At 56.6% G+C, this 25670-nt stretch overlaps 1 protein-coding gene across 1 annotated transcript; it reads left to right on the forward strand.

Moving 5' to 3' along the window:
- The first annotated feature begins 2810 nt into the window (after window positions 1-2810).
- rbp4 (retinol binding protein 4, plasma) lies at window positions 2811-7464 on the forward strand. The gene is made up of 4 exons (XM_060841781.1): window positions 2811-2936; window positions 3016-3149; window positions 3263-3369; window positions 7229-7464. The coding sequence occupies exons 1-4, from the start codon at window positions 2811-2813 to the stop codon at window positions 7462-7464; spliced, it is 603 nt and encodes a 200-aa protein (XP_060697764.1).
- The last annotated feature ends 18206 nt before the right edge of the window (window positions 7465-25670 follow it).

A 25670-nucleotide genomic window follows, 5' to 3' on the forward strand; every position in this document is an offset into this window, starting at 1 on the left:
TGCCCGGAATAGTCACCCCTCTCAGGCTCGCATCCTTCCTGATGGACTCGGCAAATGGCTCTATGCAGCACACAAACAAGGCAGGAGAGAGAGGGCAGCCCTGCCTGACTCCAGATCTGACTGGGAAGCTATCTGATTCCCACCCATTGATTGAGACTGCACTGACGATGTTGGTGTAGAGCAGTCTGATCCAATTGCAGATTCCCTCCCCAAAGCCCATTTTGGAGAGAACATCTCTCATATACATGTGTGATATCCTGTCAAAGGCTTTCTCCTGGTCCAGGCTGATCAGGCAGGCATCCAACCCTCTGTCCTGCACGTAGGCGATCGTATCCCTGAGGAGTGCGAGACTCTCAGCGATCTTCCTGCCTGGCACAGCACAGGTTTGGTCAGGGTGAATCACCGACCCCAGAGCAGACCTGACCCGGTTGGCAATTACCTTTGACAGGATTTTGTAATCTGCATTCAACAGTGTGATCGGTCTCCAATTTTTGAGTTCCTCCCTCTCCCCCTTCCGCTTGTAGATGAGGGTGATGGTTGCCTGAGGCTGGAATCAAACCTGGGTCCCTGGCAGTGTGAGGTAGCAGTGCTAACCACTGAGCCACCATGACTAATCCACTTCACTGTCCACTACACCACCTAGTTCAGTGGCATATGCAAACTACTAACCGTGCCTCCTGTCTTCATAGCTAAATCATTTACATACATGACAAAAAGCAGTGGAGCCAGCAATAACCTTTGTGGGACACCACTGGTCACAGGCCTCCTGTCCAAAATAACAACCCTCCACCACAACCCTCTGTCTCCTACCTTCAATCCAATTTTGTATCCAATTGGCTAGCTCCCACTGGATCCCATGTGATCTAACCTTGCTAACCAGCCTACCAATCAGAATCTTGTCGAACATTTTGTGAAAGTCCATATAGACAGCGTCTCTCACTCTGCCCTCAGCCATCTTCTTTGTCACCTCTTCAGTCCTTGCCTTTCCGAATTGATGGACTGGTGGATATGGCAAACGTAGGATCAATCAAAGTGATGCGAGGGTAATGTTGTTTAGTGGTAGCGATAATATTAACACATACTACCGAGCAATCCATAAGCAGATCCTGCACCCAGTTCTGCAGTAGGTCCCCTATACACGACATCTGACAGCATTACACAATATCACCCTGATCAAACAGTCCTGATTGGAGAATCCTGGGCTTCACTAAGAATTAGCAGCTATCAGGCCAACGTTCAGAAGTCTGACACAATCTCTCCCCATTTGGCTGAATGGACAGAGGGAGAAAATACAAACATATACTGCCCTGATTTACCCTGGGAGTTGTCACACTGCTAAGCTATGAAGTGAAATTATTTCTTCAAGGTTCCCTTGTTGGGTGTGAATCTGAGCAACAGCAATGGTAAAAAGCATTTTAAGTTCTTATTCCACAAAAGCATCTTCTGGTCTGATGAAAAATAATAAACAAAGGTTGCTTATATAAAAGCAAAATGTTTACATCCTTGAAATCTGGAGTTATATAATTTTACCATGGGTATCTAATTTAATTTATTCTTTTATGGGATGTGGGCAGTACTGGCAAGTCAAGCATGTGCTGTCCATTGGGAATGTTCTTTTGAACTGGATGGTTTGCTTGACCCTTGCTGAGTAAACCACACACTGCAGTGGGGCTAGAGTCAGATGTAAACCAGCTGAAATAAGAATGGCAGATTCCGTTCTCTGAAGTGCATCAACAAACCAAGTGAATGTTTAAGTTGGTTATTACAACTTATGTTCCACCAGTTTGCCTCAGCGGGATTTTAACCCTTGTTTTCAGGAGCATTGTTCAGGTGTCTGGTCTAGTGACATTGCCATTACTTTGCTTCCCCTTATTTGAGAAACCAACCGGAGGAGATTTAGAAATAAACTCAGAGACACATTGAACTTGATAAACCTTTTGTTCCAGAGTACGTTTACTTGCACAAACTGAAGTCAGTGTGCAGATAACATCGCTTTAACAAATATATTCCACTGGTACAAAGTGCAATAAACATTGCAGTCAATGGCACTGACCCAGTTTCCAACCATTCTCACAAACATGTGTGATTCCTGCACAGCCCAAAGCTGTCAACGTTGGTGCCAGTTATTAGTGGGGGAGCGAGTTGGGCACAGGAACAGAGATGATACAGGGAAAAATGTTCTGCAAGCGGCTGTCAGAAGCATCCAAACATTTGGGCAGGATCTGTGTTCTGTGAAGAAATAGACACTTTCTATTCCTTCTGTTGATGGCCGCTTCAGCACTATCTGGGGAGCGGGACTTTGCTCAGCAGCATCACTGTTGCTCATGGAATTAAATGAATGCCAAACAAAAATCTGCAGTATGTTGCATGTGGCGGATGGGCTGGTTCTGGATAGCCTATCTATCATGCAGTTATGTAACTGTTGAGACGAGGGTCTCTGTCAATGATTTACATTCCAAAGCTCGTCTCTAGGTGGGGGAGGGGGGTTTGGCAGATTACGAAAGACAGATGGCAGGCTTGCGGGGAAGAGGGGGGGGGCTACATATAAAGGTGTGGCAAGGCAACTAACTGCTCAGAGGAGTTGCCTGGAGAGATTTGTCCACAATAGTGCGAAAAGTGAATTCCTATTTTGATTGAGACCGGAATCCAAGGGATTTGAGATTTGTACCACACACTGTGAGAGGTAAGCATGTTTGGTGTTTTGGGCTTTTCAGTGTCCACAATTGAACCCAGTTGCATTCAGGGGTCAGGACGGTTTGGCTTTAGCAGATCAGTGTGTCTCTGCTTTGTGATAGAGAATCTGAAGGACGATGGGACACTGCAGGGTCTTGGGGTTGCTGCTGCTGCTGCTGCTGGTTTCCATCTCCAGTTGCGTTGCAAAGTCCGACTGCGTGGTGAACAACTTCCACGTGAAGGAAGACTTCAACAAGACGCGGGTAAGCTGGCGCCCCTGGGTTTTGGGGGGAGGGAGGGAGAGGGAGACCTTTCCTGACTCTCTGACCTTTTCTCTTCCAGTATGTGGGCAAATGGCACGCCTTCGCAAAGAAGGACCCCGTGGGCATTTTCCTGGAGAGCAACATTCATGCCGAGTTCAAGATTGAAAACGAGACGATGACGGCCAAAGCCACTGGCCTGGTCACTTTACTACCGTAAGCCCAGCAGAAGCCAGCAGCTCCTGTCTGCAGGATTGCCCCAGCTCCCCCCCCCCCCCACCCCCCTCTCTCTCTGTGCTCTAACTCTTGTCTGTCTTGTCTTGCTGCAGGGAATGGATCGTGTGCGCTGAAATGATGGGAACGTTCAACAATACTGAGAACCCCGCCAAGTTCAAGCTGAAATACTGGGGGGCAGCTGAGCACCTGCAGAAAGGCAGTGAGTAACCCTGTCAGTACAGGAAGGTCATGCTCTCTTACACTGTCAGAGTCAACCTGCCTGTTCAGCAAACGTTCGGAAACCCTGACCCAACCCACCAATGACTTTGCAATCCATGCCCTCAGTATTTTGTTAATTAATTTCTAGTCATTCATTTTGAAGGATCTCAGTGTACGTTCGGCCCTTCGTGTCACTGCTGTCTGAAAGAACAATTCACCCACTGCCTTTTCACTGTGTATATCTCCACTACTCATACGATCCCAACAGTGTGGAAGTAGGCCATTCAGCCGACTGTGTCTACACTGAGCATTCAAAGAGCATCCCACCCCCTACACGATAACTCTGCATTCATCAATGGCTAATCCACCTAACCTACACAGCCCAGCACAATTTAGAGTGGCCAATCCACACTAACCTGCACATCATTGGACTGTGGGAGGAAACCCACGCAGACTCGGAGAGAATGCACAAACTCCACCCAGACAGTCTCCTGAGGATGGAATTAAGCCCAGGTCCCTGGTGCAGTGAAGCAGCAGTGCATGCCACTGAGCTACTCTTCTTAGCAATTCAATTCCATTTGAAAACCTGAGTTTACCCTGCTGCCACCAAACTGTCAGACAGTGTATTCCTTCCTGGTCCTAACTCCTCGCTTGTGAGAAGGTTTACCCGCCATTGTTTTGCTAGTGAACACAACTCCACATGTACCAGGTCACAACCCCCCTTGTACCAGCAAGAACAGTTATCCCCATCCACCCTGTCCAGACCCTTCATAATTTTGACTGCCCCTATCAAATCTCCTCTCTTCCCAACTTCTCCAGTCTTTCCACATTTGGAAATTCCTCATCCCTGGGAACATCCTCAAGATTTTGTATTCTGCCCACTCCAGTACTGTCACTTTTGTCTAGCGCATGCTACCCAGAACTGGATGTAAAACTCAGCTGAGGCCAAGGTAGTGTTTTATATAGGTTTTCCCTTAACTCTCAGTCTTTGTTGATAAAGCAAATTACGCTGAAATACTTCCGAGTCGGCCTGTCTGGACAGCAGCTGGGACTTGAATGCAGACCGTCCAGTCTGGAGTTAGAGACCCTACCATTGCAACACAAGATCCCCACCCCACCCCCCCACCCAACCCCTTTGCTTTGCTTCTGCATCTGGTATGCCTAGGCAGTGTTCTCTTCAACTACTAACCAAGCCTGAGACTGCATAACTTCAAAGATCAGATAAGATTGAGCCGTTTCAGACTAGCGTGCCTATAGGCATAAAGGTTGCTGCCTGCACTCTCAACCTGTCGTGCCAACACAGATGCACTGGGCCAAATGGCTTTATTTATGTTTCTGTTTTCCCATGATTCATTGGTTGTGAGAACCTGAACATTGCATGTTTTTTCTGTGTTATCCCGAATGCTGGGGAAGAGGACGACTTGAATGACCATGAGGTTACAATGTTTGAATTCCATCAAACTTTCATACAACATCTTCTAGGTGTTGCATAAAGAGTGGATGCTATTAAAGTGACCACAGTCCAGTTTTCATTCTTAGCGATTATTGAACTTAAAACTAAACAAATGAATGCTTTCTTTTTTGTTCTTATTTTCTTGCAGTTTATTTATCTGAATGTGTGAGTCATTCTTCATAGAATCCCTACAGTGTGGAAACAGGCCCTTCGGCCCAACAAGTTCACACTGACCCTCCAAACAGTATTCCATTCAGACCCATTCCCCTACCCTATTATCCTATAGTTACCCCTGACTAATGCACCTAAGCCTATACATCCCTGAACACTACAGGCAATTTAGCATGGCCAATTCACACATCTTTGGACTGTGGGAGGAAACCGGAGCATCTGGAGGAAACTCACACAGACACGAGGAGAATGTGTGAACTCCACACAGTCAGTTACCTGAGGCTGGAATTGAACCTGGGACCCTGAAGCTGTGAGGCAGCAGAGCTGACCACTGAACCACCATGCCACCCTCTTGTTAGCTTATGTTCGAAATATATATGTTTATAAGTGAACAATCTTCTTTGCTTCTGTTGTTCAGTACTGTAAGGGACAGCACCATGCTTCTTTAGCAGTCCCATTTATAAGCATACATTGATTACAATGTCCGAAAACACAATGCCCCATACAGGCCAACTCCATAACATTAGCTGCTGCATTTGTAATATATTGTTTTCATTAAACACTTTAAAACACGCTGAATACTTTTGACAGTCAGATTCATTCAGAATGCTGAAAGGTAACTTTATACATTCAGTAAGACAATTTCCTGTATTCAGTTATTTATTTAACTATTAACACAATCTCTATTTGTATTGTCATACAGTTAACTAACATTGTATACATTTTCCTTATTAAACATAGTGTCATAGAGATATACACAGCATGGAAACAGACCCGTTGGTTCAACCAGTCCACGCCGACCAGATATCCCAACCCAATCTAGTCCCATTTGCCAGCACTTGACCCATATCCCTCCAAAACCTTCCTATTCAGATACCCATTCAGATGCCTTTTAAATGCTGTAATTGTAGTAGCCTCTATCACTTCCTCTAGCAGCTCATTCCATAAACGCACCACTATCTGCATGAAAACATTGCACCTTAGGTTCCTTTTACATCTTTCCCCTCTCACCCTAAACCTGGACTCCCCCACCCCAGGGAAAAGACCTTATCTATTTACCCTATCCATGTGTGTTATGATTTTATAAATTGCTAGGTCACTCCTCAGCCTCCGACGCTCCAGGGAAAACAACACCAGCCTGTTCAGCCTCTCTCTATAGCTCAAACCCTCCAACCCTGGCAACATCCTTGTAAATCTTTTCTGAACCCTTTCAAGTTTCACAACATCTTTCCAATAGGAAGGAGACCAGAATTGCACGCAGTATTCCAAAAGTGGCCTAACCAATGTCCTGTATAGCCGCAACATGACCTCCCAACTCCTATACTTAACGCTCTGACTAATTAAGGAAAGCATACCAAACACCTTCTTCACATTCATGGTTCCCTTATTATTTTGGTTCTTCCCCCTATTTTAATCTTTCCATCAGAACAAAATAAACTTATACTTGGCTAGAGTAATGATGCAGCAGGGATTAACAGGCAAGTGATGTGTCACAGGAACACGCACACATCAGTGGACTTCTGAGAAACCTGCTTTCCTACTTCTTGCAGCACTGGTTTGGATTTACAGCTCAACATTTATGTAGCAGAATCAGACAAACAGTGTGAAACTAATAGCAGTGACAGTATTTAGATAACATCTTTTGTTTAACGTGCTAAAATGACCCGTGGTGCTTTGTGAGGATTTAAATTGGTAACACATCAGGAAGTATTAGTACAGTGACCAAAGGTTTAGTCAAACAGGTTTAAAAGGAGCATCTGAAGGAAGGAACGGGAGAAGCAGAGAGCTTGAAGGAGGGAATTCTAAGGCTCAGCGGAAGACTTGCAAGGAGGAGCAATTAAAATTGGGTTTGTACAAGAGGACGGGAATAGTGAGGTGATCTCAGAGGATCATGGGCCTGGAGGAGATTGCAGAGGCAAGAAGGGCTGAGGCCATGCAGGGATGGCATGCTAGACCAATAGCTAATGTAAGTTAATGCTGATGATCCCTTTAAGCTATACTGGCATCACACTGATGGTCAGTTTCAGAATTTAATGCCACACATGGACCTCAAAGGTCTGTGCACTGAAAAAGCAATGAGGGTGAGTTCTGGTTGGTGGGCACAGAGGTGATGGGTGAATGGGCCTCAGTGGTGAAAGTGCTGGAATAACCAGCCTGTCTTTTAAATACAATCGCCTATGTTATATTGTTTACCATTACGGTAAAAAGTACCTTGCAACATGTTTCTTTCTTTCAGATGATGATCACTGGATTATTGACACCGATTATGACAACTATGCCATCACATACACATGTCGAAAACTGAATGATAATGGAACTTGTGCAGATAGTTATTCGTTTGTTTTCTCGCGGGATCCTGAAGGACTAACCCCTGAAGCACAGCGAGTTGTCCGAAAGTGGCAGGATCATCTCTGCCTGGCATTCCGATATAAGCGTGTTGCTCAAAAAGGTAAATACAATGGATTTCGATAATCATCTTCCTTGGTGATTTTGATTCTATGGTTCCCAGTTATTCATCCACTCTCCAGAGTGAATCATTTCATTTCTCTTCATCTACTCAGTCAAAACCTCTGATGAGAATCAGTGGGTGTTTGATGACTAACGTGGTTGCAATGGGGCAAAGGGTCTCTTTGCAAACTGTTAAAAACTTTACGACTCTTACTGAAAACCTCAACAGGACATCTCATCTAAATTCAGGAGAATATTCTATACTTTTCCAAGCTCTCCTCAGAGTTGAAGTTCCGTATTTCTTGTTATATTGTGGTAAAGCTCCTCTAGTTCTATTCCAGTACATTTTACATCTTTCTTGAAGTGTGGTGCTTAGAATTATCCACAATTCCCCATTCAAGGCCTAGCCTGCCTTTTGTCAAGTTCTAGCATAATCTCCCTGCTTTTATATTTAATTCTTCTATTTATAAACCCAAGCAACCCACTTGCTATTTAACCACATTATCAGGTTGCCCTGCCACCTTTAAGGGTTTGTATATATTGACATCAGGTTTCTCTGTTCATCTACATTCCCCAAATAGTTCTGTTTATATTATACCGTCTTTTCCAGATTAATATTTCTAATGCACATTGTTTCACACATCTCCACTGTTTCATCTGCAATGGATCTGCTTCACAAGTCTGACAGGCATCCTGTAGACTGCAACCACCCTCATCATTGTCTACTATTTTGCAAAATTTCATATCAGCTGTTAACTTCATAAAGCTGCTCCCAGCACCTGAGTCTAGATTGTTTATTTAAAGTTAAAAGTGATAGACCCAAAATGAAACCTTAGAGAACATCACTGCAAACCACACTTCACTCTGATTCTGCAATCTTCCGTCTTCTTATGAAGCCTCTTGAGTTACATGTTTTTGAACACCTTCTAAAGGTCCAAATACAATACCCACTACAATACATTGACCACTTTTTGTATTTCATGAAAGAATTCAACCAATTGAATTTGATACAGTTTACCTTTACAAAATCCATATTCTCTCTCTTTGATTAACACATCCTTTTCTAAATGAAAGTGTATGTAGATCCTGATATACTTTCCAGTAATTGTGCACCTCTGATATTGGGCTGACTTTTTTTATTCATTGAGATGTGATATGCTAGCATTTATTACCCACCCTAATTGCCTTGAGAAGGTGGTGGTGGGCTCCCTTATTGAACAACTGCACTCCCTGTGGTGTAAGAGCACCCACAGTGCTCTTGGTGGGAAGTTGAGTTGCAGGTCAGTGGCCTAATGATGGTGACAGAGCAGTAATATAGTTCAAAATCAGGGTGGTGAGTGGAACTATAACTGTTTGGCTGGCCTGTAAATTCCTGGCTTATCCCTCTCTCATTTCTTTAATAGTGGTGTAACATTAGCAACTTCCAGTGAGGATTGTAGGATTGAGGTCAATGCTTCAGTTACTTCTACTGTTGTTTCTTGAAGCAACTGAACAGGAATCCTATCCAGGCCAAGAGGTTATATTACAGCTTGCATTATTGTCAATTCTTTTAATGTGCTTTCTCTCAGTATTATTATCTAGTTCATAACCTGCCTTTTCTTTTTCAGTATAACTTTCACATCATCCATTTTTCTTTGTATTATTGACTCCACATGAACATTTTTATTTGGGTATTTGATAGGTCCAGTTTTATACTTAGCTAACTGCCTACACTTCATGTGCTTGTGAAATGTTTCCGGCATTTTACTATTACCTACTAATCATTTATTTTTAGTCTCTTTGCCTCTGGGATTTTCACATTCACTCCTATAATTTTTATCTTCCTGGTTTTTAGCTACATCTTACTCCTAACATTTATATGTCTCTTGTTATAAGTCTCAATTTTTCGGTTTTAGTTTAACTTTTATTTCTTTTGTTATCAAGGGCTTGATGGATTTGAGTGCTCCAACTTTTCCCTTTAAGTGATTATGCCTGGTTTGTACCTTTAATTATCACTTTCCTGAATGCTCTCCATTTCTGTTTTACCCTGGAACCAGCTTTTTCTAGTCTTTTCTGAATCAACTGAAAGGGTGACTCCTTGAGCGACTGCCTGTGTGGATTTAGCACACATTCTCCCCGAGTTTGTGTGGGATTCCTCCGGGTGCTCTAGTTTCCTCCCACAATCCAAAAACGTGCAGGTGAGGTGAATTGGCCGTGCTAGATTGTCCATTGTGTTTAGGGATGTGTAGGTTAGGTGCATTAGCAAAGGGTAAGTGTAGACTAATGGGGAATGGGTTTGGGTGGGATACTCTGCAGCGGGTCGGTGTGGAATCGTTGGGCTGAAGGGCCTGTTTCCACACTGTTGGAATTCTATTCTATGATTCTATGACTCTTCCCCAATTGAGCAATTTTGGCTATTTTCTGGTCGGTCTCTGCAATTACTCTAAACCAAATTATGTGGTCCTCGTGATTTGCCACATGATCCCCTTTTAACATGGTCCAGTTTCCCAGGAGCAGATTCAAGAACACTTCCCTGCCTGTTGGACTGAGGTATATTTATTAAGAAAGTTCTCTTGTAAGCATCTTAAAAATTTCCCAGTTCTCCAGTACATCTAGAGCAAGGGGCCAGTTACCACGATATCACCCCACTGCATTCGTATTTCAGTAGAGACACAGCTAGTTCATCCTTTCCTGATTGACATTCCTGTGCATATTTTGTATCAGCCCTGTATAATGTCTCTGTACACATGCTAGTGCCTCATTGTCCTTCACCTAAAAGGTTACACTGTGTATTAGTGTATTTTAACTGAGGTTTGATACAGCCTCAATGTAACTGTTTAGTATTTGGATTCCTCTTTGCATGGCGTTGATAACTTGTGCCATGGATTTCAGTGATGACAGTTTTCAGCTCTGAGATCACTTCACTCTTCATTCTCACCTACACTCACACCTTGAGTACATAAGAACCCACCATTTTGTCATCTCTCTCTACTTAAACAATACCCTGATTTTCTAGTCTGCCTATCAAAGTAGATCACCGTACATTTGCCCACATTATACTCAGTCTGCCAAGATTTTTGCCCATGTGTTTCTTTCACCTGGATCTTTTTGCCGACTCTTTATAGCCTGCTCTTCTATCTGTCTTTGTATCATCAGCAACTTTGCCTGTAATATACAGGTATTCAGACCCTTCATCCGAATCATATCATACTCTCTCTCTCTCTTTCAGCTGAAGTTCAAGTAAAGCCCATTTCATCGATACAGTACCTCCCTCTCCCTGTACTGGTGCCACCATTCCAGGAAAATGAAGCCCTCTATCCCTACACCAACTATTTTTGTTTTTGCCTGATCCATCAGCCCTATGACAATTTGCACGTCATTATTGCATGCAATAATCCAAAGGTTATTATGCTCAACATCCTGCTTTTTATTTCAAGGTCTAACTCCTGACGGTTTTTCAGCAGGTCCTCCTCCTCCCTATGTTGCCTTTTCACCTATAAATTGTGATGACTGAACTTAACCCCTTTCTGTCCAGGCTCCTCCCCCAGCTGCTAACCCTCTTCCTGGCTGGAGAGGAGGCTGTTTCCCCCTGGATTGAACAGTCCCCGAACACTGTGACATTTCCATTCCATTCTCTCCCTAACCAGACCATACAACCAGCCTTGAGTCATGGTGCACTGCTCTCATTGTGACCATCCTCCTGGTGTTCCCACAATGGATCCTCACAGTGGCTACACTGTGTACCTGTTGTTCAGGACAAGTTTATGCAGGATATCCTTCTCAACCTCTCCTACATTTCCATTACCCTTGCTCCCTAACAGTCAGTACCACCCTTTCCTTAGCCTGTCTTTTCCTCAACTTTTTTTATATCTGGATAAAACTAAAGAGAGATTCCTCCACCCTCTGACGCTGTCAAAGCCTCAGAACTTGCCTTGCAGCACAATAACAATGCATAACAATTATATCAATTTGAGTTTCTTCAGCAGATTCCCACAACCAGCTCTTGCTCACAGTCTACCTGCACTTGCTGTCCCCCTGTCCCCATCGCTATCCCCATCTTTGTCCCTCTGCCTGGGCTCACCGTCAACTGTCCCCACTCACTGTAACCCCCGTTCCCACTCACCGTCCCCCGTCCCTACTCAGTGTCACCCCCGTCCCCTCTCACTGTCTCCCCCGGCCCCACACACTGTCCCCCCCATCCCCACTCACTGTCACCCTGTCCCCATCACTGACCCCCGTCCCCACTCACTGTCCCCCCCATCCCCACTCACTGTCTCCTCCGTCCCCACTCACTGACCACTGTCCCCACACACTGTCCCCCCCAGCCCCACTCACTGACCCCCGTCCCCATCACTGACCCCCATCCCCACTCACTGTCCCCCCCGGCCCCACTCACTGATCCCCCCCGTCCCCACTCATTGTCCCCCCTATCACCACTCACTGTCCCCCCCATACCCGCTCACTGTCACCCCCCAACCCCAGTCACGGTCCCCCCCCCCGTCCACACTCACTGTCTCTCACTGTCCCCCCCTCGCCGTCCCCACTGACTGAACCCCATCCCCACCCACTTTTCCCCGTCGTCCCCACTCACTGTCCCCCCTGTCCCCCGTCCCCACTCACTGTCCCCCTGTCCCCACTCACTATCCCCCGTCCCCACTCATTGTCGCCCCCCGATCCTCACTCTCTGTCTCCCCCCCACCCTCCCTCACTGTCCCCCCCCCGTCCCCACTCACTGTCCTCCCATCCCCACTCACTGTCCCCCCCGTCCGCACTCGCTACCCCCCGTCACCACTCACTGACTCCCTCATCCTCCCTCACTGTCCCCCCATCCCCATTCACTGTCCCACCGTCCCCACTCACTTTCCCCACCGTCCCCACTCACTGTCCCCCCCCCCCACCCCATCCCGACTCACTGTCCCCCTCATCCCCACTCATGGTCCCACCCGTCCCCACTCACTGTCCCCCTCATCCCCACTCGCTGTCCCTCCGTCCCCACTCACTGTCCCCCCCCTCCCCACTCGCTGTCCCCCCCGTCCCCACTCGCTGTCCCCCCCGACCCCACCCACTGTCTCCCCCCCATCCCCACTCACTGTCCCACCGTCCCCACTCACTGTCCCACCGTCCCCACTCACTTTCCCCCCATCCCCACTCACTGTCCCCCCGTCCCCACTCACTGTCCCCCCCCGTCCCCACTCACTGTTCCCCCATGTCCCCACTCATTGTCCCCCCAAACCCACTCACTTTCCCCACCGTCCCCACTCACTGTCCCACCGTCCCCACTCACTGTACACCCCCATCCCTGCTCACTGTCACCCCCCCATCCCCAGTCACGATCCCCACCCCCCCGTCCGCACTTACTGTCTCTCACTGTCCCCCACCCGCCGTCCCCACTGACTGAACCCCATCCCCACTCACTGTCCCCCTGTCCCCACCCACTTTTCCCCGTAGTCCCCACTCACTGTCCCCCACGTCCCCCCATCCCCACTCACTATCCCCCGATCCCCACTCACTGTCCCCCCCGTCCCCACTCACTTTCCCTCCTGTCCCCACTCACTGTCCCCCGCATCCCCGCTCACTGTCCCTCCATCCCCACTCACTGTCCACTTGTCCCCACTCACGGTACACCCCGTCTGTACTCACTGTTCCCCCCCCCCCCCATCCCCACTCACTGTCCCTCCCGTCTGCCCTCACTGTCCCCTCCGTCCCCACTCACTGTCCCCCCGTCCCCATTGACTGAACCCCTCCGTCCCCACTCACTGTCACCCCATCCCCACTCGCTGTTCCCCCATCCCCACTCACTGTCGCCCCCATTCCCATTCACTGACCCCCACGTCCCCACTCACTGTCCACCCTGTCCCCACTCACTTTTCCCCGTCGTCCCCACTCACGGTCCCCCCATCCCCACTCGCTGTCCCCCGTCGTCTCCACTCACGGTCCCCCCCCCGTCCCCACTCACTGTCCCCCCCCATCCTCACTCACAGACCACCCACGTCCCCACTCGCTGTCTCCCCGATCCCCACTCACTGTCCCCCCCCCCGTCCCCACTCACTGTCCCCCCCATCCTCACTCACAGACCACCCACGTCCCCACTCGCTATCCCCCCGTCCCCACTCCCTGTCCCCCCGTCCACACTCACTGTCCCACCCCGTCCCCACTCACTGTCCCCCCATCCCCATTCACTGTCACCTCCCCCATCCCCAGTCTCTGTCCCCCCCTCCCCACTCATGGTCCCCCCTGTCCACACTCACTGTCCCCCACTATCCCCCCCCCCAGCCCCAATCACTGTCCCCCGTCCTTACTGACTGAACCCCTCCATCCCCACTCACTATCCCCTCATTCCCCACTCACTGTCTCCCCTGTCCCCACTCACTGTCCCCCCATGCCCACTCACTGTCCCCCCATTCCCCATTCACTGTCCCCCCCTCCCCACTCACTGTCCCCCCCCTCCCCACTCACTGTCCCCTCCCGTCCCCTCTCCCTGTCCCCCCGTCCCCACTCACTTCTCCCCGTCGTCCCCACTCACTGTCCTCACCGTCCCCACTCACTGTCCCCCCCCGACCCCACTCACTGTCCCCCCGTCCCAACTGACTGAACCCCTCCATCCCCACTGACTGTCCACCCGTCCCCACTCACTGTCCACCCTGTCCCCACTCACTGTCCACCCTGTCCCCACTCATGGTCCCCCCGTCCCCACTCACGGTCCCCCCCTCTCCACTCACGGTCCCCACCTCTCCACTCACGGTCCCCATCATCCCCACTCACAGTCCCCCCCCCCCAACCCCCGTCCCCACTCGCTGTCTCCCCCATCCCAACTCATGGTCCCCTCAATTCCCACTCTCAGTCCCCCCGTCCCCATTCACTGTCCACCTGTCCCCACTCACGGTCCCCCTCATCCCCGCTCACAGATCCCCCCCATCCGCACTCACTGTCCCCCACTGTCCCCCACCCCCGGCCCCACTCACTGCCCCCCCGTCCCCACTCGCTGTTCCCCCCCCCCCGTCCCCACTGATTGTACCCCTCTGTCCCCACTCACTGACCCCTCCGTCCCCACTCACTGACCCCCCCCGTCCCCACTCACGTGCACCCCCATCCCCACTCTCAGTCCCCCTGTCCCCATTCACTATCCACCTGTCCCCACTCACGGTCCCCCTCATCCCCACTCACTGTCCCTCCGTACCCACTCACGGAACCCCCCGTCTGCACTCACTGCCCCCCCGTTCCCCCTCACTGTCCCCCCCGTTCCCCCTCACTGTCCCCCCCGTCCCCACTCACTGTCGACCCCATTCCCACTCACGGAACCCCCCATCAGCATTCACTGTCCCCTCCGTCCTCACTCACTGTCCCCCCCGACCCCACTCGCTGTTCCCCCGTCCCAACTGACTGTACCCCTCTGGCCCCATTCACTGTCCACCTGTTCCCACTCACGGTCCCCCTCATCCCCGCTCACAGTCCCCCCCCATCCGCACTCACGGTCCCCCCCAGGCCGCACTCACGGTCCCCCTCTGTCCCCACTGACTGAACCTCTCCGTTCCCACTCACTGTCAACCCCATTCCCACTCACGGTCCCCCTCATCCCCACTCACGGTCGTCCCCCCCCACCACCCCCCCCCACTCGCTGTCTCCCCCATCCCAACTCATGGTCCCCACGGTCACCACTCACTGTCCCCTCCATCCCCACTCTCAGTCCCCCCGTCCCCATTCACTGGCCACCTGTTCCCACTCACGGTCCCCCTCATCCCCGCTCACAGTCCCCCCCCCCCCATCCGCACTCACGGTCTCCCCCCGTCCCCACTCACTGTCCCCCCCCATCCTCACTCACAGACCACCCACGTCCCCACTCGCTATCCCCCCATCCCCACTCCCCGTCCCCCCGTCCACACTCACTGTCCCACCCCGTCCCTACTCACTGTCCCCCCATCCCCATTCACTGTCACCTCCCCCATCCCCAGTCTCTGTCCCCCCCTCCCCACTCATGGTCCCCCCTGTCCGCACTCACGGTCCCCCACTATCCCCCCCCGGCCCCAATCACTGTCCCCCGTCCTTACTGACTGAACCCCTCCATCCCCACTCACTATCCCCTCATTCCCCACTCACTGTCTCCCCTGTCCCCACTCACTGTCCCCCCATGCCCACTCACTGTCCCCCCATTCCCCATTCACCATCCCCCCCTCCCCACTCACTGTCCCCCCCGTCCCCTCTCCCTGTCCCCCCCGTCCCCACTCACTTCTCCCCGTCGTCCCCACTCACTGTCCTCACCGTCCCCACTCACTGTACCCCCCGTCCCCACTCACTGTCCCCCCCGACCCCACTCACTGTCCCCCCCGTCCCCACTCACTGTCCCCCCCCGACCCCACTCACTGTCCCCCCCGACCCCACTCACTGTCCCCCCGTCCCAACTGACTGAACCCCTCCATCCCCACTGACTATCCCCGCATCCCCACTCACTGTCCACCCTGTCCCCACTCACTGTCCACCTGTCCCCACTCATGGTCCCCCCCGTCCCCACTCGCTGTCTCCCCCATCCCAACTCATGGTCCCCACCGTCACCACTCACTGTCCCCTCCATCCCCACTCTCAGTCCCCCCGTCCCCACTCACGGTCCCCCTCATCCCCGCTCACAGTCCCCCCCCCATCTGCACTCACGGTCCCCCCCAGGCCGCACTCACTGTCCCCCACTGTCCCCCACCCCCGGCCCCACTCACTGTCCCCCTCCGTCCCCACTCGCTGTCTCCCCCCGTCCCCACTCACTGTTCCCCCGTCCCAACTGACTGTACCCTCCCGTCCGCACTCACTGTCCCCCACTGTCCCCCCCCCCAGCCCCACTCTCAGTCCCCCCGTCCCCACTCACGGTCCCCCTCATCCCCGCTCACAGTCCCCCCCCCATCTGCACTCACGGTCCCCCCCAGGCCGCACTCACTGTCCCCCACTGTCCCCCACCCCCGGCCCCACTCACTGTCCCCCCCGTCCCCACTCGCTGTCTCCCCCCGTCCCCACTCACTGTTCCCCCGTCCCAACTGACTGTACCCTCCCGTCCGCACTCACTGTCCCCCCCCCCAGCCCCACTCACGGTCCCCCGTCCTCACTCACAGACCACCCAAGTCCCCACCCACTGTCTCCCCGATCCCCACTCATGGTCTGCCCCGTCCCCACTCACTGTCCCCTCCATTCCCACTCACAGTCCCCCTCATCCGCACTCACTGTCCCCCACTGTCCCCCACCCCCGGCCCCACTCACTGTCCCCCCGTCCCCACTCGCTGTTCCTCCGTCCCAACTGACTGAACCCCTCCGTCCCCACTCACTGTCACCCCAGTTCCGCCTCACTGATCCCCCCCCCCCCCCGTCCCCACTGACTGTACCCCTCTGTCCCCACTCACTGTCCACCTGTCCCTACTCACGGTCACTCCCATCCCCACTCACTGTCCCCCCCATCCCCACTCTCAGTCCCCCCATCCCCATTCACTATCCACCTGTCCCCACTCACGGTCCCCCTTGTCCCCGCTCACTGTCTGCCCCCCCCCACCCGTCCCCACTCACTGTCCCTCCGTCCCCACTCACAGAACACCCCGTCTGCCCTCACTGTCCCCCCCCCCGTCCCCACTCACTGTTCCCCCCTCCCAACTGACTGAACCCCTCTGTCCCCACTCACTGTCACCCCCGTTACCACTCACTGTTCCCCCCGTCCCCACTGACTGAACCCCTCTGTCCCCACTCACTGTCTCCCCCGTCCCCACTCACTGTCTCCCCCGTCCCCACTCACTGTTCCCCCGTCCCCACTGACTGAACCTCTCCGTCCCCACTCACTGTCGACCCCATTCCCACTCACGGTCCCCCTCATCCCCACACAGTCCCCCCCACCCCCCGTCCCCACTCGCTGTCTCCCCCATCCCAACTCATGGTCCCCCCCGTCCACACTCACTGTCCCCTCCATCCCCACTCTCAGTCCACCCCGTCCCCACTCACTGTCCCCTCTGTCCCCACTCACTGTCGACCCCATTCCCACTCACGGTCCCCCCCCTCTGCCCTCACTGACCCCCCTGTCCCCACTCACTGTTCCCCATCCCAACTGACTGAACCCCTCCGTCCCCACTCACTGTCACCCCCGTCCCCACTCACTGTTCCCCCGTCCCCACTGACTGAACCCCTCCGTCCCCACTCACTGACCCCTCCGTCCCCACTCACTGACCCCCCCCGTCCCCACTCACGTGCACCCCCATCCCCACTCTCAGTCCCCCTGTCCCCATTCACTATCCACCTGTCCCCACTCACGGTCCCCCTCATCCCCACTCACTGTCCCTCCGTACCCACTCACGGAACCCCCCGTCTGCACTCACTGCCCCCCCCGTCCCCACTCACTGCCCCCCCGTCCCCACTCACTGCCCCCCCGTCCCCACTCACTGTCCCCCCCAGTCCCCACTCACTGTCCCCCCCAGTCCCCACTCACTGTCGACCCCATTCCCACTCACGGAACCCCCCGTCAGCACTCACTGTCCCCTCCGTCCTCACTCACTGTCCCCCCCCGACCCCACTCGCTGTTCCCCCGTCTCCACTCGCTGTCCCCTCCATCCCCACTCTCAGTCCCCCCATCCCCATGCACTGTCCACCTGACCCCACTCACGGTCCCCCTCATCCCCACTCACGGTCCCCCATCCCCGGCCCCACTCACTGTACCTCCGTCCCCACTCACTGTCCCCGCGTTCCCACTCACTGTCCCCGCGTTCCCACTCACTGACCCCACCCCGTCGCCACTGTCTGTACCCCACCGTCCCCACTAACTGTCCCCCCGTCCCCACTCACTGACCCCCCCCGTCGCCACTGTCTGTCCCCCCGTCCCCACTCACTGTCCCCCCCGTTCCCACTCACTGACCCCCCCCCGTCGCCACTGTCTGTACCCCACCGTCCCCAATAACTGTCCCCCCGTCCCCACTCACTGTCCCCACGTTCCCACTCACTGTCCCCCCCCCGTCGCCACTGTCTGTACCCCACCGTCCCCAATAACTGTCCCCCCGTCCCCACTCACTGTCCCCCCGTTCCCACTCACTGACCCCCCCCCGTCGCCACTGTCTGTACCCCACCGTCCCCAATAACTGTCCCCTCGTCCCCACTCACTGTCCCCCCGTTCCCACTCACTGTCCCCCCCCCGTCGCCACTGTCTGTACCCCACCGTCCCCACTAACTGTCCTCCCGTCCCCACTCACTGTTCCCCCATCCCCACTCACTGTCGACCCCATTCCCACTCACTGTCCCCCTCGACCCCACTCGCTGTTCCCCCGTCCCCACTGACTGTTCCCCCGTCCCCACTGACTGAACCTCTCCGTCCCCACTCACTGTCACCCCTGTTCCCACTCACTGTCGCCCCCCCCGTCCCCACTGTCTGTACCCCTCCGTCCCCACTGTCTGTCCCCCCATTCCCACTCTGTCCTCCCATCCCCATTCACTGTCACCTCCCCTGTCCCCACTCACTGTCCCCCACTGTCCCCACTCACTGTCCCCCACTCACTGTCCCCCCATTTCCCCACTCACTGTCCCCCACTGTCCCCACTCACTGTCCCCCCATTTCCCCACTCACTGTCCCCCACTGTCCCCACTCACTGTCCCCCACTGTCCCCACTCACTGTCCCCCCATTTCCCCACTCACTGTCCCCCACTGTCCCCACTCACTGTCCCCCCATTTCCCCACTCACTTTCCCCCCCCATGCCCACTCACTGTCCCCCCCTTCCCCATTCACGGACACCCCTGTCCCCACTCACTATTCCCCCGTCCCCACCCACAGTCCCACCCCGTCCCCATTCACTGTCCCCACTCACTGTCCCCCCTTCCCCACTCACTGCCCCCCCCGTCCTCACTCACTTGCCCCCCCCGTCCCCACTCACTATCTCCCCCCCGTCCCCACTCACTATCTCCCCCCCGTCCCCACTCACTGTCCCCCCCCCGTCCCCACTCACTATCTCCCCCCCGTCCCCACTCACTGTCCCCCCCTTCCCCACTTACTGCCCCCCGTCCCCAGTGACTGAACCCCTCCGTCCTCACTAACTGTCCCCCCGTCCCCACTCACTACTCCTCCCCCGTCCCCACTCACTATCCCCCCCGTCCCCACTCACTGTCCCCCCGTCCCCAGTGACTGAACCCCTCCGTCCTCACTCACTTTCACCCCCCTGTCCCCACTTACTGCCCCCCCGTCCCCACTCACTGTCCCCCTGTCCCCACTCACGGTCGCCCTCATCCCCGCTCACTGTCCCCCCCACCCACCCCGTCTCCACTCACTGCCCCCCCGTCTCCACTCACTGTCCCCCCGTCTCCACTCACTGTTCCCCCGTCCCAACTGACTGAACCCCTCCGTCCCCACTCACTGTCCCCCCCGTCCCCACTCACTGTCCCCCCTGTCCCCACTCACTTTTCCCTGTCGTCCCCACTCACTGTCCCCCCGACCCCACTCACTGACCCCCCCCCCGTCCCCACTCACTGTCCACCCTGTCCCCACTCACTTTTCCCCGTCGTCCCCACTCATGATCCCCCCCATCCCACTCACTGTCCCCCCGTCTCCACTCACGGTCCCCCCCAACCCCACTCACAGTACCCACCCGTCCCCACTCGCTGTCCCCCCCATCCCCACTCACGGTCCCCCCCATCCTCAGTCATGGACCCCCCGTCCCCACTCTTAGTCCCCCCGTCCCCATTCACTATCCACCTGTCCCCACTCACGGTCGCCCTCATCCCCGCTCACTGTACCCCCCGTCCCCACTCACTGTACCCCCCGTCCGCACTCACGGTCCCCCACTGTCCCCCACCCCCGGCCCCACTTACTGTACCACCGTCCTCACTCACTGTCCCTCCGTCCCCACTCACTGTCCCCCCCGTCCCCACTCACTGTCCCCCCCGTCCCCACTCACTGTCCCTCCGTCCCCACTCACTGTCCCCCCGTCCCCACTCACTGTCCCCCCCGTCCCCACTCACTGTCCCCCCCCGTCCCCACTCACTGTCCCCTCCGTCCCCACTCACTGTCCCCCCGTCCCCACTCACTGTCCCCCCCCGTCCCCACTCACTGTCCCCCCCCGTCCCCACTCACTGTCCCCGCCGTCCCCACTCACTGTCCCCCCCGTCCCCACTCACTGTCCCCCCCGTCCCCACTCACTGTCGGCCCCCTGTCCCCACTCACTGTCCACCTGTCCCCACTCACGGTCACCCCCACCCCATTCACTGTCCCCTCCGTCCCCACTCTCAGTCCCCCCGTCCCCAGTCACTGTCCACCTGTCCCCACTCACAGTCCCCCTCATCCCCACTCACTGTCCCCCCCCCCGCCTGCACTCACTGCTCACCACCACCGTCCCCACTCACTGTCGCTCCGTCCCCACTCACTGTCCCCCCCACCCCCACCCCTCCATCCCTACTCACTGTCCCTCAGTCCCCACTCACGGACCCCCCGTCCCCACTCACTGCCCCCCCTGTCCCCACTCACTGCCCCCCCCACCGTCCCCACTCTCCGTCCCCCCGTCCCCATTCACTATCCACCTGTCCCCACTCACGGTCCCCCTCATCCCCGCTCACTGTCCCCCCCTCCCATCCGCACTCACGGTCCCCCCCAGGCCGCACTCACTGTCCCCCACCCCCAGCCCCACTTACTGTACCTCCGTCCCCACTCACTGTCACCCCCGTCCCCACTCACTGTCACCCCCGGCCCCACTCACTGTCCCACCGTCTCCACTCACTGTCGGCCCCCTGTTCCCACTCACGGTCACCCCCACCCCACTCTCCGTCCCCCCGTCCCCAGTCACTGTCCACCTGTTCCCACTCACGGTTCCCCTCATCCCCGCTCACTGTCCCACCCACCCCCCGTCTGCACTCACTGCTTCCCCCCACCGTCCCCACTCACTGTCCCCCCGTCCTCACTCACTGTTCCCCCGTCCCAACTGAATGAACCCCTCCATCCCTGCTCACTGTCCCCTGTCCCCACACACTGTCCGCCCCGTCCCCACTCGCCATCCCACTGTCCCCACTCACAGTCCCACCGTCCCTACTCACTGTTCCCCCTCTGTCCCCACTCACTTTCACCCCCTCCCCACTCACTGTCCCCTCCGTCCCCATTCTCAGTCCCTCCACCCCCATTCACTGTCCACCTGTCCCCACTCACGGTCCCCCTCATCCCCGCTCACTGTCCCCCCCCCCCCCCCCCCCATCCGCACTCACGGTCCCCCCCAGGCCGCACTCACTGTCCCCCACTGTCCCCCACCCCCAGCCCCTACTCACTGTCCCTCCGTCCCCACTCACTGTCACCCCCGTTCCCATTCACTTTCCCCCCCCGTCCCCACTCACTGTCCCACCGTCTCCACTCACTGTCGGCCCCCTGTCCCCACTCACTGTCCCTCTGTCCCCAATCACGGTCACCCCCACCCCACTCACTGTCCCCTCCGTCCCCACTCTCAGTCCACCTGTCCCCACTCACGGTCCCCCTCATCCCCGCTCACTGTCCCCCCCACCCACCCCGTCTGCACTCACTGCTCCCCACTCACTGTCCCCCCTGTCCCCACTCACTTTTCCCCGTCGTCCCCACTCACTGTCCCCCCGACCCCACTCACTGTCCCCCCTGTCCCCACTCACTGTCACCCCATCTCCACTCACGGTCCCCCCATCCCCACTCACAGTCCCCCCCGTCCCCACTCGCTGTCTCCCCCATCCCCACTCATGGTCCCCCTCATCCCCATTCACTGTCACCCCCGGTCCCACTCACTGTCCCACCCCATCCCCACTCACTTTCACCTCCCTCCCCACTCACGGTCCCACCCATCCCCACTGACTGAACTCTCCGTCCCCAATCACCGTCCCTACTGTCCCCACTCGCTGTCCCACTGTCCCCACTCGCTGTCCACCTGTCCCCACTCACGGTCCCACTCATCCCCACTCACTGTCGCCCCCCCATCCACACTCACGGTCCCCCACTGTCTCCCCCACCCCGTCCCCACTCACTGTCCCCCCGTCCCCACTCACTGTCCCCCACCCCGTCTGCCCTCACTGTCCCCTCCGTCCTCACTCACTGTCCCCCCCCGTCCCCACTCACTGTCCCACCCCATCCCCACTCACTGTCCCACCCCATCCCCACTCACTTTCACCCCCCTCCCCACTCACTCTCCTCCTGTCCCCACTCACGGCCACCCCCATTCCCACTCACTGTCCCCCCTGTCCCCACTCACTGTCCCCTCCGTCCCCATTCTCAGTCCCCCGACCCCATTCACTGTCCATCTGTCCCCACTCACGGTCCCCCTCATCCCAGCTCACTGCTCCCCCACATCCCCACTCACGGTCCCCCCCCGTCCGCACTCTCTGTCCCCCATTGTCCCTCCCCCGTCCCCACTGACTGTCCCGCCCGTCCCCACTCACTGTTCCCCAGTCTCCACTGACTTAATCCCTCCGTCCCCACTCACTGTCACCCCCGTCCCCACTCACTGTTGACCCTGTCCCCACTCTCAGTCCTCTCATCCCCATTCACTATCCACCTGTCCCCACTCACGGTTGCCCTCATCCCCGCTCACTGTCCCAACCCACATCCGCACTCACGGTCCCCTACTGTTCCCCACCACCGGCCCCACTCAGTGTACCTCCGTTGCCACTCACTGTCCCTCCGTCCCCATTCACTGTCCCCCCCCGTCCCCACTCACTGTTCCCCCGTCCCAACTGACTGAACCCCTCCGTTCCCACTCACTGTCCCCCCCGTCCCCACTCACTTTCTCCCCCATTCCCACTCACTGACCCCCCTGTCCCCACTCCCTGTCCACCCTGTCCCCACTCACTTTTCCCCGTTTTCCCCACTCACTGTCCACCCCGTCCTCACTCATTGTCCCCCCCCCCCGTCCCCACTCACGGTCCCCCCCCCCCCGTCCCCACTCACTGTCCCCCCCGTCCCCACTCGCTGTCCCCCCCGTCCCCACTCAATGTCGTCTCGGTCCCCACTCAATGTCGTCTCGGTCCCCACTCATTTCCCCCCCCCCCCGGTCCACACTCACTGTCCCCACTCACTGTCCCCCCATCCCCAATCATTTAGCCCCCCCCGTCCCCACTCACGGTCTCCCCCCGTCCCCACTCACTGTCCCCCCATCCCCATTCACTGTCCACGTGTCCCCACTCACGGTCCACCCCATCCACGCTCACTGTTCCCCCGCCCCACCCACTCACTCACGGTACCCCTCATCCGCACTCACTGTCCCCCACTGTCCTACCCACGACCCACTCACTGTCCCCCCGTCCCCACTCACTGTCTTCCCCATTCCCACTCACTGTCCCCTCCGTCCCCATTCTCAGTCCCCCTGTCCCCATTCACTGTCCATCTGTCCCCACTCACGGTTCCCCCCCCCCCGTCCGCACTCTCTGTCCCCCATTGTCCCTCCCCCGTCCCCATTGACTGTCCCGCCCGTCCCCACTCACTGTCCCCCAGTCTCCACTGATTTAATCCCTCCGTCCCCACTCACTGTCCCCCAGTCTCCACTGATTTAATCCCTCCGTCCCCACTCACTGTCACCCCCGTCCCCACTCACTGTTGACCCTGTCCCCACTCTCAATCCTCTCATCCCCATTCACTATCCACCTGTCCCCACTCACGGTCGCCCTCATCCCCGCTCACTGTCCCAACCCACATCCGCACTCACGGTCCCTCACTGTCCCCCACCCCCCGGCCCCACTCACTGTCCCTCCGTCCCCATTCACTGTCCCCCCCCGTCCCCACTCACTGTTCCCCCGTCCCAACTGACTGAACCCCTCCGTCCCCACTCACTGTCCCCCCGTCCCCACTCACTGTCCCCACCGTCCCCACTCACTGTCCCCCCTGTCCCCACTCACTTTCTCCCCCATTCCCACTCACTGACCCCCTGTCCCCACTCCCTGTCCACCCTGTCCCCACTCACTTTTCCCCGTTTTCCCCACTCACTGTCCACCTCGTCCCCACTCACGGTCCCCCCCCGTCCCCACTCACTGTTCCCCCATCCCCACTGACTGATCTCCTCCGACCCACTCACTGTCCCACCGTCCCCACTCACTGTCCACCCCTGTCCCCACTCACGGTCCTCCCCAGTCCCCACTCACGGTCCTCCCCAGTCCCCACTCACGGTCCACCCCTGTCCCCACTCACTGTCCACCCCTGTCCCCACTCACTGTCCACCCCTGTCCCCACTCGCTGTCCACCCCTGTCCCCACTCGCTGTCCCCCCGTCCCCACTCGCTGTCCCCCCGTCCCCACTCGCTGTCCCCCCATTCCCACTCGCTGTCCCCTCGTCCCCACTCACTGTCCCACCATCCTCACTCACTGTCCCACCATCCCCACTCATTTTCCCCCCCCACGTCCCCACACACTGCGCCCCCCCCCCCGGGCTCCACTCTCGGTCCCCCCGTCCCCACTCACTGCCCCTCCCCGTCCCCACACACTGCCCCCCCAGCCCCACTCTCGGTCCCTCCGTCCCCACTCACTGTCCCCTCGTCCCCACACACTGCCACCCACCCCGCGGCCCCACTCTCGGTCCCCCCATCCCCACTCACTGTCCCCCCCATCCCCACTCACTGTCCCCCCCATCCCCACTCACTGTCCCCCCCATCCCCACTCACTGTCCCCCCTGTCCCCGCGCACTCACGGTACACCCCATCTGCACTCACTGTCCCCACTCACTGTCCGTCCGTCCCCACTCACGGTCCCCCCATCCCCCTTCGCTGTCCCCCCCCGTCCCCACTCCCTGCCCCCCCATCCCAACTCACTGTCGCCCCCGTCCCCACTCACTATCCCTCGTCCCCACTCACTGTACCCCCCGTCCGCACTCGCTACCCCCCACGTCCCAATTCACTTTTTTCCGTCGTCCCCACTCACTGTCCCCCCCGTCCGCACTCACTGTCCCTCTGTCCCCACTCACTGATCCCCCCCGTCCCCACTCATTCTCCCCCAGTCTGCCCTCACTGTCCCCTCCATCCCCACTGACTGAACCCCTCCGTCCCCACTCACAGTCCCCCCGTCCCCACTCACCGTTCCCCCCCCAGTTCCCACTCACTGTCCTCCCTGTCACCACTCACTGTCCCCCCCCGTACCCACTCGCTGTCCCCATCGTCCCCACTCACTATCTCCCCGTCCCCACTCACTGTCCCCCCCGTCGCCACTCACTGTCCCCCCCCGTACCCACTCGCTGTCCCCATCGTCCCCACTCACTATCTCCCCGTCCCCACTCACTGTCCCCCCCCCGACCCCACTCACTATCTCCCCGTCCCCACTCACTGTCCCCCCCCCGACC

The sequence above is a fragment of the Hemiscyllium ocellatum genome, chromosome 22, assembly GCF_020745735.1.
Source record: "Hemiscyllium ocellatum isolate sHemOce1 chromosome 22, sHemOce1.pat.X.cur, whole genome shotgun sequence".
In the NCBI taxonomy this organism is placed as follows: Eukaryota; Metazoa; Chordata; class Chondrichthyes; order Orectolobiformes; family Hemiscylliidae; genus Hemiscyllium; species Hemiscyllium ocellatum.

What these genes read in the sequence shown, in the direction of transcription:
- rbp4 (XM_060841781.1), top strand. Translation starts at nt 2,811, where the DNA reads ATGGGACACTGCAGGGTCTTGGGGTTGCTGCTGCTGCTGCTGCTGGTT. An exon ending in AAGACTTCAACAAGACGCGG is followed by an intron (nt 2,937 to 3,015) that starts GTAAGCTGGCGC and finishes TTTCTCTTCCAG; the next exon opens with TATGTGGGCAAATGGCACGC. An exon ending in GGCCTGGTCACTTTACTACC is followed by an intron (nt 3,150 to 3,262) that starts GTAAGCCCAGCA and finishes GTCTTGCTGCAG; the next exon opens with GGAATGGATCGTGTGCGCTG.